This window comes from Cygnus olor, chromosome 21, assembly GCF_009769625.2.
Source record: "Cygnus olor isolate bCygOlo1 chromosome 21, bCygOlo1.pri.v2, whole genome shotgun sequence".
Taxonomy (NCBI): domain Eukaryota; kingdom Metazoa; phylum Chordata; class Aves; order Anseriformes; family Anatidae; genus Cygnus; species Cygnus olor.
In genome coordinates, this window is record NC_049189.1 from 2,071,850 (window position 1) to 2,084,748 (window position 12,899).

At 40.3% G+C, this 12,899-nt stretch overlaps 1 protein-coding gene and 1 long non-coding RNA gene across 9 annotated transcripts in view; one reads left to right on the top strand and one right to left on the bottom strand.

Annotated features, from left to right (window-relative positions):
* Window positions 1–7,937, top strand: part of LOC121058280 — a 146,528-nt gene extending 138,591 nt beyond the window's left edge. For 5 of the 8 annotated variants that reach the window (XR_005814141.1, XR_005814144.1, XR_005814146.1 and 2 more), the window contains 3 exons: window positions 667–1,584; window positions 4,583–4,940; window positions 5,859–7,937. This is a non-coding gene — a long non-coding RNA (uncharacterized LOC121058280). The remainder of the gene's footprint in view (window positions 1–666; window positions 1,585–4,582; window positions 4,941–5,858) is intronic. The other 3 variants (XR_005814143.1, XR_005814145.1, XR_005814142.1) reach the window with 2 other exon arrangements.
* Window positions 5,198–12,899, bottom strand: part of SKI (SKI proto-oncogene) — a 107,630-nt gene continuing 99,928 nt past the window's right edge. Inside the window, 1 exon segment of the mRNA XM_040533644.1 lies at window positions 5,198–10,115. Within this exon segment, the coding sequence (XP_040389578.1) occupies window positions 9,927–10,115 (189 nt within the window). The 3' untranslated portion in view covers window positions 5,198–9,926.

Here is a 12,899-nt window from a genome sequence, read left to right on the forward strand (position 1 = left end):
GCAGATTTTTTTAACAAATCTGACCTTTGCAGCAAGAAAACCTAATTTTTCCTTTGATCCATGTAGGTTAGCTACCTTTTCTGTGGTTTCCTCTTGTCCTGCACATTGTTGTTGTTTTGGTGTATACCCATGGGAGATACAAGACTAGTGCTTTGTGATAAGTGATAGAAGGGCCAGAGGACTGAGATGGCTGGGTCAGAACGGGCTCAGGGGAAGTATTTAACAGCACGAAATTCTCAAGCTATGCAGATTAAGGACCTGACTCAGCGGACAACAAATACAAAAGTAAATCCAAAAAGATGAGCCAGAAAACCCACAGATACTGTACAGAACAATTCAACTAAATCAGTTCAGCACAGAGAGCTGTGGAAACTTTTTTTCCTCCCAAATACAAGTCTGTGGGAATTTGCATTGCAGTCAGGTATACTTAAAGTGCACATAAGCCATCTAATAAAAATTCCACTGGAGTATACGTCATACATCTGGGTTTTATTATATTTGTGCTCTCTTCCCACTGACAGTGCCTTTATAACTGGATTACTCACATATCATCATTAACTGTGACACTCCTGGGTTTTTACTGCTTCCCTGGTTCCTATCATCTTCTGCAAGTTTTATCCCTTCCTTGCAGATGTGCCAAGATGTATTTCTTTAATATCTTTTCAGCAAATGAACATGGGAGCACATAAAAAGCGTGGCTTGGATAGCACGGGCAGTAACGAGGGCTCTCATCATTTCTACCAAACTCTGTATCAAACCTCCACCCCGCTATGTTCGCGTGAAGGTTTCCCTTTGCTCCATGCAAGGTATAAATAAGGGGTGCTGCTTCCAGTGAAATGGAAATGGCTGAGACATGGTGCCAAGCTGTAGTTTGATCCTGGTTTTGATATTCTGGAGCCATTTTTTCAGTTGTCCTGCACACAAGGATGTTAATCGAGGGTGTGTACCACAGCGGCTCTGAGAGCGTGTCTTTGTTTTTTCTGGTGGCTGAATGGCACAACCTGTTGAATAAGACATGAAGACTGTTTTACTTCAGGACTCAGGAAATTTGATTTTTTATTTCTGATCTCTAGCAGCTAGTTGGAGCTGGGGTTGGTTCATCTCACTTCGCTATTGATTTTTTCCCCCACTCCTCTCATTGCTGCCCCTGTTTGAATGAAAGCTCTTTGGGGTGGGGGACCGTAACTCTGTATTTGTAGAGAACTGGTCACGGAGGGGACTAGGGCCCCTGTTAGACTTCTTAACGGTTTCTGCTCTGTGAAATTACGTTGAGCTCAAGGGGTACTTAAGCCTACCAAGTTCTGTGGGTCAGGTTTCTGTGTGCATTGCCACCTTTAGCTGAACTCAAAGCATTGATTGATCTCAAAATATTTTTATTGTGCTCCGGATGAAAGAGCCCTGGGTTTTGGTTGTGGACTGGCCTATAGCTTACTCAGCCATGCTCCTTCTTCAACCCTGCAGATTCCCTGTGGGAGCTGGCCTGAGATGCTAACTGTGCTCTGAGCTTCCTGGTGAGAACTCTGGAGACCTGCAGGGCCCAGGCTGGGCAACCTCGCGCTGCCGTGCGAACAGCGGGGCTGGCAGGTGGGTCTGGGCATAACGGTCACTTCCAACCAGTCAGCAGTGCACGTACCTGCAGGGCTTCTTGCAATGCAGAAAATACATCTAATCATAACAACTTGACAGCCATCATATGCAAAACATTTCCTCCTCTGTTGGTCCTTCCGTGTAGCTTACACTGGGAGTGTAGAAAGAGAAAATGTGTTGACACGCAGTGCACCACTACAGTGACAAGGTGACTCCATGTTTGTTTGTGGAGGTACTAGGTTTGTGTCTAATTGGCTCCCAGTATTTTGGTTCTTATATTAAGAATTTTCAAAACCCAGTTATTCCCTTAATCAAAAACCAAGACAGTTTGACTGGTCTTTCCTACCAATAGGTGTTGATGCACTCAGAGTTCCTTGGAGACAGAACATATAATAATCTTTCAGCTCAGCTATTCAGAATTATCAATCCAAATCTGGTTTTATATTTTGTTTCTGTAATGGAATAGCAGGAAAATCAGTTGCTTTGACAAATAACACCGGGAGAGATGGCTTATCTCGTCAGTGCATAGCTCTGCTTTAGGCAGCCAGGTTCCTCGAATGGTCACAAGTGCTCTGTGATTTAATAAAACATGTTAGCTAATAGATCTACTACAGAACTACCTCCACGAAGGCAGACTAAGTAATTTTCCATTAACTCATATTGTTATTGAACAGCATCCCAACGAATTTGCTTCATTTTCCCTTTCTCACTATCTGTATTTTGCCCGTATTGGAGAGAGCAGTCTTGCTCTGGTTCTTACATGCAAAGTGGGCATCTCAAGCGATGCGTTGATGAAATGTTGCAAAGGTCCTCACTACCCCTTGACTGTTGCATGGGTAGAGGCACGTTGCCAAAAGGTAATATACAAGGAAAATGAGTTAAAAGAAAAGCTTTTCAGGAGTGACAGTGAGCGTTTGAACCTCGTTTCTTGCTGCCCAGCAAGAAACTCTGACAGGCACCTAACTTAATGGCTTTGGAAAATATGATTCTCTCAGTATGTTCCCAGCTGTCTGTTCAGACTCACAAACCACTTCTGAACACCTAATTTTACAATGTCAAATTAAACTGGCATCCTTTGATACACAGCTGTAGCTGGCAAATAGAAGCTTTGGTTTTTTCCTATGATTTTCATTTCTATATAAAGCAAGTTAGTTAAAAAAAAAAAAAAAAAAAAAAAAAAGAAAGAATTGTGGTTTTGTTTGATTGTTTTTGGCTGGGTTGAGTGCCAAAATTCACCTTAAGCGCTGTGGGCATGTCATAGTTGTCTAAGTATCCATCTTCCACACAAAAGTCTTGAGCACAGAAGAGTGAAGGAAACATTAAATAGGCAGGTTTTTGCTTTCACGTGTTTTGTGCCTGTATCTAGGTCAATAAAATGAAAGCTCCTAGAATACAGAGTAGCCAGATAAACTTGGGAGAGCTGCACAGGGATAGTCCAAGAATAAGGAATGTGTCCAATAGGGCTGGAGACAGACCTCTGAGATTTCCGTATGTGAGGCCAAGCCTTATTTCCAAGTTAGCCTCAGCTAACTTCAGAAAGAAACTAAAACAAACAAGGTTTGCTTCCAAAATTCATTTGAAAAACTGTGTAGTAATGCTATTCCTTATCTGCATTGGCAACCTAGCACTAACCCAGGACTGGTTACAGATGCAGTTCTGTCTAAAATAACAAAAATACAGCCCGTTCCCTTGGGGGAATCATTCTCCCCCGCTAGGAAGGGCTTCTGTGGTCCAAAACATCACCCCACAGTGGAAACTGTTTTAGCACTGGGTTGTTAGGTGAGCTTGAAGCCATTTTCTTGGTTTGGAAAATGCTGTATCTTTGGCTTTGCGCCTTGCATGATCGTTTTGAAGTATTCTTTAGCAGTGTAGTAGAACCCTTTTAATCTGTGGCTATGTGAATTTGGGTTAATTTTACTGATTGCAATATGATGGTACAATGAGGCTGAGGTTTGTCACCATGTTCTAAAGGAAGGAATTCTACTATGTCTCGTTAAGAAAATGAGCTGGTTGAGTTCTTTAAGGAGCTGGGAGTATGATTGCTGGTTATGCCCAATGCTAATATCCAGGTGGTAGAAACAGGAAATAAATCAATACTTAGAAAACAAGGCTGGATGAGTCAGAAATAAATAGATTTTTTTTTTTTAAGCTCTGTTTGATCATTCTCTGGCTTTTCCACTGTTTTACAAGGCACATTAAGAAATGTACCAGAGCTGTGGAAATTCTGCAGCCATTTCTCAGAAAACCATAGAGAATTACTTTAACATATGTTTCCATCTCCTGCTTTTTTGCATTTTTCCCCGTTTATTTCTTTCTCTTTGACCTGTACAAACTTTTATATGCTACACAGCTCGCTATTTTGAAATAAATTTGACTTAAGTAATTGTTTAAATTTCCCCACGAAGAGGTACGCATCGTTTCCAATTAATGACTTTCTCCTTACAGTACGTCACATGCAGACCTGAAAACAATTGTCTGTTTAATGATGCCTTAAGAGAGCCTCATTACTAGCTGGCTGAGAAACAAATGTGAAAAAAGGTGCAATGTTTTTAAATGCCCAGCCGTAGGTTGGTTGTGTGCCTGAGACCGATGAAGGCAGTAAAAGTTGGATTTTTTTTTTTTTTTTTGGGGTGTGCCAGAAGAGATAAACCATGGCAGGAAATGTGAGCTTCCTTCCAACATCTAAGACAATTTAATGCTACTTCCACCTATAGGCAAAATGGTTTTTTTGGTTTTAGGGGGTGTGTGGGTGTGCATTTAGATGACTACGTGGCTAAGTTGCATGATCTCAAAACTGGAACGTAGGAACTTGGCTTGCGAGCTAAAATGGGTTAGCTATTTTATAGGATGTGACTACATGCAGGCAGCAAATATACATAGAGTATATTAGCACATAATAATAAAGTGTTCTGTCATCAAACTTGTGAGGTGGCACATGCCACGTGGCGACATCTGGCCGACGTTAGTCACAAGGTTTCTCTCTGTTCCTGCATAGCTACGTAAGAGTGGCCCCACGCAACACCCCCGGAGGGAAGCCTGTGGAGGAAAAGCAGAGGGCAGCTGCGGCAGCTCAGCCCCAAGCGCTTCCATGCCTCTGTCACCACCAGGCTGCAGCTGGCAGAGCAGAGCGCCCAGCCTTAGAGGTCTCGAGGAGGTTCCAGTGTCCCGAGTCCACCACCCCCGGCCTTGTGGTCAGCTGCCATCGCCGATGGGCATTGCAGATGCCGAGCACCTTTTTCCTCTGCGGGGTTTAAGCCATTCTTGGAAGAACGTGCAGCTGGCACTGGCAGCTTCCCAGCACCGAAGCAAGGCAGGGTTTGGTATTAGCGCTGTTTCCTCTGTTGGTGCTTTAGGTAAATACACTCATGTCACCTGGGAAATTAACTCAAGGGAAATGACTACAAATTAGCTACCTGTGTGCACATGCAGAGCAGAGTTTCTGTTAGCTTGCGGTGTTTAAATTCAAATACTTTGAGAAGTCTTGACTTTTCAAACAGAGGCACCTAGCACCTTTTCATATACCTGTGAGGTCTCTGGCATTTGCTTGTCCTGAACAATTAGGGCACAGCTGCAAGCATAGAAAACTCAAAAACCATAGCATATCTATTTATTTTTTTCTGGACAAACAATTTTATTTTAGGTAATGCGTCTATACACTGTACATTCAGTCACTGTGGTATATAAGCATAGCTATTTTCATACATAATCTCATAAAGTCCTTTATTTTACAATATTATCTGCTTCAAGGGGAGGGGATGTGGAAAAGGGAGTGGAAAAGGACTATCAAGGTACACAGCGAAATAGATAAATATGCCAAGCTTTTTTCTTATTTTTTTAAATCAGGCATTTATAAACAAGAAAGCATACATTACTTACATAAAAATAGTTCTAGAATAGTAGAGTAAGTCATAATATTGTCATTAGCAGCAGCATAGGAGAGACCAGGATAACAAAAATGTGCTGAAATGCTATTGGCTATTATAAATGTAAAGATTTATTTTTCTTCAATTGAAAAAATGTCATTTCTGTGATTTCTTTTGATTAAAAAATGAACAACAAAAAGAAAAACAACAAAAAACAAACCAACAAAAACTTCTCTCTAAAACACCTGGACTGATGAGAGGGCAGAATGGAAAGAAAAATCAACCTTTTGGTAATAAAATACTTTACAGTGAAAATATGGACAAATAAAATGTAAATGATGGAGAAAGGTTAACCCACATTTAAAACTTGCAAAAAGATTTTTTGTTTTGTTTTGTTTTTCCTAACAGACAGCAAAGATTCGTCTTAGTTAAAAACACAACTCATAAAACAAGACAACTACCAGGTAAGAAAGAGTTTTGAAAAAGTAAACACCATATACACTTATAATACAACAGTGTAAAATGAAAAAAAGTATTTACATGTTGAATTTACTGTTAATTTTTTTTTTTTTACATTGGCTAGTTCTGTTTGAAAAGCAGAATATTATGTTATACTAGTTAGCTGCTCCATAGATATGAATGTTATTGCTGTTGGTTTTTTTCCCTTCGTTAAGTCTTCTTTCAGTAATAGAAACAATGAGTAATTAAACTGAATATACAAGTAATATATTTTTAAGTACAGGGAGAGTCAACAGCCTGTATGAAACACCTCTTCTCCCTTTTAACTTCTTAAAGGAAACTAAAGAGCAAATGAAATGAGAAGATATGACTTTACAATTCCTACACTCACGGGTTGGAGTGCAACTGGAATGCAGCAGGGACTCAACAGTAAGTCGAAAGAAGAGCAATTCCATCTGAAAGGGCTAACAAGTGTTTTACTGAAGTGTAGCAGACACAGAAATTACACACAGAACTCCCTCACCTCAAGCACCTTCACAGAATTTTTCCTCTAAAGATTCCCACCTTTTTGACAGACATTTTCTAGAATTAGTGTCTCTATGGCTTTATGCTGAGAAAATTATTTTAAAATAAATTACATGCACAGAAATTCTGAATTAAAAATAAATTATATATTCTGCAGAAATAATTAAGAGTTTGTTGTTAACGTATGCTTAGGAAAGTCAAAATGATTTAAGACAGATTCCTATCCTGTGAAACTCTCCTGTCAATTCATTGCTGGTGTAGAAGGTTTTTACCAGTTTTCTTGCACCTTTTTTAATCACACTGATTATTAAACCTTAATCTATACAGACATGTTTTACTAGGATGTTTCCACTCATATGTTGTACTTAGCAGAATTATCACAATGCATGGCAAAAGAAGAAAATGTTTTTTTTATAACAGTAAGTAACTTCACTTTGGAAAAATCTTTCCTGAAATGTCTCACCCCATTTATGGGTGACACAGAGGTGGTGGTGGTTGTTTGACAGTTAAAGAACAGTAAATAGTCTTAGCAATTTTTTTCCTAAAAAAAAAATGCAGAATTCATTTTGGAGGATAAAAGCATCATATGCGCAGAAGCGATTGAGACAGCGAGTAAATACGCACCCTCAGCCACATGAAAGAACACCTATGTTGTGCCACAGGTAAGGGGGTCGCGTGTGTTACAAAAAAAAAAAAACAACAAGAAATGGAGCTGGACATGCTGCCATTTTTTGTTGAGTTGTAAGGGGAGAGACGCAATCAAAGGTTGGGGGAAAAAATGAACACCAAAAAAGACAGTTTCAAGGAAGCTGACAGTGGGCGTGGGAATAGATTTGTTCTATGTGTAATTTCTTAACGTGGCAGTAAAACATAGCAAACAGAAGACTTGAAATGCACAATGATCAACTAAAGCTAAAATTGTTTAGTTTCCCTTGAAGAAATAAGTGAATAATACAAATCTGGAAATCATAAGGCTGAGAACATTTTTTTATGCATACTGCATAACAAAATAAACCCTTTACATAAGACAGTAATAATGCCCATTAATGAATATACGTATGGCAGAGATTTTAATTCCATGCATATGATTTAATAATCGCAGAAAAAAAAACATACAAAGAACCAAAAAAAGAAAAAAAAATCCCACATTAAAAAAAAAAAACAACACTGCCTAAGCATAATCAAAAATCCTTTTGCATTGCACTTTAGAGGAGGAGATCTGCATCTAGCCTCAGTCTCCAGCATCCCAAACACACAGGGCAAGCCCTGTATAAACGGACAGGTTCACGTAATTTACTTGGTGTAACTGTTTCTTGCTCCCAACAGTTCTACATTGTCCCAGTAATCCTACGCGTTTCGTATTTCGTCTTTTTGTACCTAAAATATATATGAACTTCTTTGTTAATGCTCACAGTTATTATAATGGTTATTATAATGGTTTCAAGCAAACAGCTCTTGTTTAAAAAAAACAAAAACAAAAAACTAATGTACTGTAAGTAAATACAATAATTTTAGGATTGGAAGCCGCTTTCTGTCTACTGGGAAATAATTTTTAAGCTTACATAGTTTGTATTAATGTCCAAAAGCAAATAAAGATTACTGGAAATATATTTCTTTGTTTAGAATAACTTCTGGGTATGATGACGCATAGGGTTTTATATTTTTTTTTTTCTTTTTATTCTTTAAGGTTAAAAAAAAAAGTGTCAGCATTGCCTATAAGATGCTGAGAGGAAAAATGAGCTGGAAGGCACATCTGCAGCCCCAGATCAAATTTTCACTTTATGCTGATAAGCTTGAGTATGTAAGAGGTGAGTGTTTGTGGGTGAAAATAACTTGTCTCTTGTTCAGTAAAGCACCAACTTTATTTGATAAGCACTTCTGGGAGCATCTCTGCTGCTTCCCAACTCCTGTTACACAGCCATGCAAAACAGGTTTAAAACGCAACCAGTAGTGCGCTGGTCTGGTGACTTTGTATTTGGTGGCATTCCGTACCCCCTGAGCACGCGCTTTGCATAAATGTAAATGATGGCGCAAGGTGTCACGTGGTGGAAAATCATGTGGATGATGTTAACATCTGCAGGGTAGAATCTAGAATGCTTAACTTGTAAACTTTCAAAATATGGAATAAAATGCAGAGTAAGATTCTGACAAAGTGCAGTTTAGAAAAAATATTAACAACAACAACAACAATAATAATAAGACAAAGTGATGGCATGCTGCATTTTTATTCCGGGGCTGCGGCTTGGATCCCAAAATTAAAGTAATTTCTTTTTTAAAAACAAAAGTTTTTCTTTTAAAAAAGATGTAGGCTTATTCACAGCAGCAAAAATGTTGTTTCTCTTTTCTGTAGTATCCAATAATGCGATGTTGCACTCTCCTTGGGCACAGAAATCCTGACAAACAGTTCAGAATAAAAGCAGGTAAATACTGAATTTTATGGTAAGATGGTGCAACGAAGATGAGTTTTCCAGAAAACTGAAAGCTGAAGTAAAGATTTCAGAATGACTTCGAAACACGTGTCTTCTGCTTTATTTCTCAACCGACTTAACAGATCATCCATTTCCTTCCTTTATTTCATTCTTTCTTTTCCTAAAGCTGAAGTGGCTCTTGGATGAAGTGAGTCTTTGAACACATCAATTAATGAAGATGTCTTTAGAAAATATGGCATGATTTGCAAACACTGAAGTCTGTAAGGCTGGGTTTGTAATTCTAAAGCATACATCTTCTCTTCCCGCCCTCCCCCCAACCCTTACAATCCTGCATCTTCCTCTTTCTTGTGTTCAGGACAGGAAATGAAGGTAATTGTTTCTAAGGAAAAAAATCAACTTGGAAAAGCACTCTGAAATTCTCATACAAGCACAGGACAGGATTAAAACTGTGATGGCTTCCTAGATGGCTGGAAAACTGCTAATGAAATGGCATCATCACCAGAGGGCTTCTACATGAAGAATCCCAAAGCCTTTAACAAGTCATTAAAAATTGTGCATCGAAGGTTTTTTGTTTTGCTTTCAAAGGTTCATTATAAAAAATCTTGTTAATTTTTTAATACCAAGTCTGTGTAATGAATTATTTTAAATAGCTTATAACAAAAGTTTGTTTTTAAATTCCAAAATGTTCCAACAGGCAGAAGGGCAACATAAAAACACTGCCATGCTTGCCTTTCACTCTGATTTTAGTTGGACGATGCTGCTTGCTTGGAGTTTGCCAGTAGAAAATTTGCTGTGGACTTAAAAGTATTTTGTTTATAAACACTTTGTGTTTTATAGGCACAGTAAGATGTTGTGCTATATGGATTGGAAAAAAAAAGAGGCGTAATTCAGTGCTTCTGTTATAAAGAGTAACGTTTGCCTTCCAACTAATAAGAATCCATATTCATAGCTCTGTGTGCTAAGACACAACTACTCACACATGCACTTACACACGTACCCACACATCCTCCCTTACTGTGCATATATGTCATTCTGTAGAGGAATTAGACGATGCGCTGTCTAGTTAGTTCTCAATGTTGCTCGTTGTGTTTTCACTGGTGGGTTGACTGCTTGATTTAGGCCACAGCTGTTCCTGAAGTTCCTTGACTACTTTTTCCAAGTGTTCTCGAGCCTCCCTCTCATGCATCAGGTCAGCTCGGAGCTGCTCCCTGTCAGCCTCTGCATGCTGAAGCTTAACCTGTAGGTCCTCAATCTAGAGAAAAGCATATGCAGAAACATAATAAATGCCTTTAGTATTCCAGTTCCGTTGTGATTTTGTAGACTTAAACACAGACTAGTAGCTTAACACAAAGCCAGAAGAGTAATAAAGCCTTGTAGTGCCTGCCGGACAGAAGACTATCAACACTGAGGTGAGGAGGGAGTTCTCTTTTCCCCACGTTTTTTCCATGCAAGACTGTACAATTAGCCACGTGCATTACATGAACCATTTACCTTAGAAATTCTTAAGTATTTCTTGTGGCTAACTCCAGAAAGGAATGAGAGGGGTTTAAAATGAAAACATATTTAAGAGTACGTTGGTTTCCTAAAACTCTAATCAATATATGTCTTCAACCATTACTCTTATTTCTTTATCAGACACCAATTCAGCAAAGTAAAGTAGAAGCTAAATTTGCCCTGGCAGTGACTTACTTTCAGCTATTTTACAATGGGTATTAATACAAGTGACCAAAACCATTCTTGGTTGCCTACGTAAAAGACCCTTGCATCAGCTATGTAATGTCCAACAAAAACAAGCGTAATGTCCTCCCATGACCAGGACCCCTCCCATCTCCCGCAGTACCTGTGAGGGACTGCAAGGAGGCAAGATGGCCCCTGGGCGCCTTACTGATTTTGACTAAAATTCGCACTGTTTCAATTCAGCCGTACAAAGCTGGACTTTTAGGGTAGGCATGGGGTGGAACACGTCCTAACGTGCAGTAACTTTGCACAGACAAGGCCTCGAAGAACTCCCTGTTCCCAATACCCTTAGACGGGGTCGCTTGGTGAGCTCTCTCAGCCCTGTTCCAGCTCACAACAGGCCACGCAGATGCCTTCAGCCTCCCCACAGGCCTCAGAAGGCAAGCTTCCCGTTTGTCGCTTACTGATAACAAATGCAGAGAAAAGCCCCAGTACTGAGGGATGAATAAACACAAAGGAAAAATGGCACCTTTTTGAACTACACAATTTTAGGCCACCAACGGGTAAGATAAGCAGTTACCAGAACCTGCCATTTAACAAAAGAAAGGAAAACTCTCATGTTTTGGGATAAAATGAAGGCTTCCTACCCCCCCATCCCTATTTGGGTCTTAGTGCCAAGATAAACTGAGCGCGAGGCCTAACCCACAGCACTGCTCGATTACAAGTCACCAGCTAACAGGTTCAGCTTGCACAAAGAGCTGTATAAGCCTGAATTTATTGCCTTATTTCCTCGTATGCCCAACGCTGGCTCCCAGACTAAGCCTGTCTGAAGAACTGTGGTTTCCTCAAAAGTACCAACAAGTGACGAGCACAATACAAGTACGTGACAAACTTCCTGTATGTATTTGCCAAAGTAGAGTTAAGATAAAAAGATGTACAAAGCCTTATTTTAAAACGTCTAACATAACTTTGGAAGTCATATTGACTTCTTGTAAAATTCAGTCTTTGCAGTTAGTTACCTACGGTATTTTTCTATGAAGAGCCATGCAGAACTCCCTGAGGAAGCTGCTCAATGCCTGTTTATTCCAGACCCTGAAACATTAGGTGCTCTCTAATATTTTGCTCAAGCACAGCACTGCTTTATCTCTCCTGCCTGCACTGCACTCTGGTGCTAGGACAGCCAGTGACAGACATCCAACAGGACCCTGCAGGCAATATTGCAAATATCCCTGGTCCTTAGGAAAGACAAAACTGCCGCACAGTCAGCTCCTTGAATTCTGGTTTTAGCCTTTTACTTTACTTTTAGCATTTACTCCTGCCCAAGGAAGGGAGTGTAGTAGGGGATTGCACATCCCCACTGTCACAACTTCCATGCCTATTTCATGCCCCTTTCATGCAGCAAGGGGGGACACACCTGCAGGGTTGTGAAGCTCTATTCGGTGTGCGTATGGAGTTCACATTTATCTGCACTTGTTGTTGCCCTGTTTTTTGGGGTTTTTTTTGGTTGGTTGTTGTTGTTTTTTTTTTCTTTGGCTGAAGTGGAAGTCAACTGCAGGTAACGCCCAGTAGAGCAGCTCTCACTCTGGTTATGTTTAGTCTGGACACCTCTTATCAGTGAGACATCCTGTGATGCTAGAGAGGAAGCCCACATCATTTCCTGCTTCTGGTCTCCTGGTTAGCCATGTCTCATAGTGGTAACAAGCGGACCACTCCCCTTCCCGTTATTGAGAGCCTGGGGTTAAAAGGATTTCTGATTTCTATTGCTTTTTCTTTTCCTTTTTCCTCCTTCCTTAAAGTAACCACATCAAGTATTTGAAGCTTATGCTCTAGGCGTAGCAGCTCCTAACGCACGTGTATGTACCAGCACGCGTGGCAGAGCAGCTGCTGTAGTGAGTGCAGGCTACAAGAATTCCCTTTAACATTAATTCAGGTAGTTACACCAGGCAAGTTAATCCCCTTGCAAATGCACGATACCTCTGTGGCATTTGCATCTCAGTGGCACACATCTCTGCCTGCAGGAGTTTAAATTTAAGCAAGCAAGCCCCATTTTTCAGAGACCTTCTGTTGAACTCTTTCTGGCCCATGCCTTTCTCAGCCAAGCTTTCAGTTCGGGAACCAGTGATGGGGAACCAGTGGTCTGGCAGAGGGCTATTTAGGTGGGAGCAGGTCAGAGCAAGACTACAGGGGAGGCAGATACAGCAAGGGAAGGAGAAGGGCTGCTTAGGAGCCCCCCTCCACAGAGGAGGTCTGGTTTCAGGGGTTAACAATGGGCATGGGACTGTGCCCTTTTTATAGGAAATGCATTACTGGGCAGCTGGGACCGTTTTATTGGAGGAAGGGGAAGGCAGGGCATGTGATG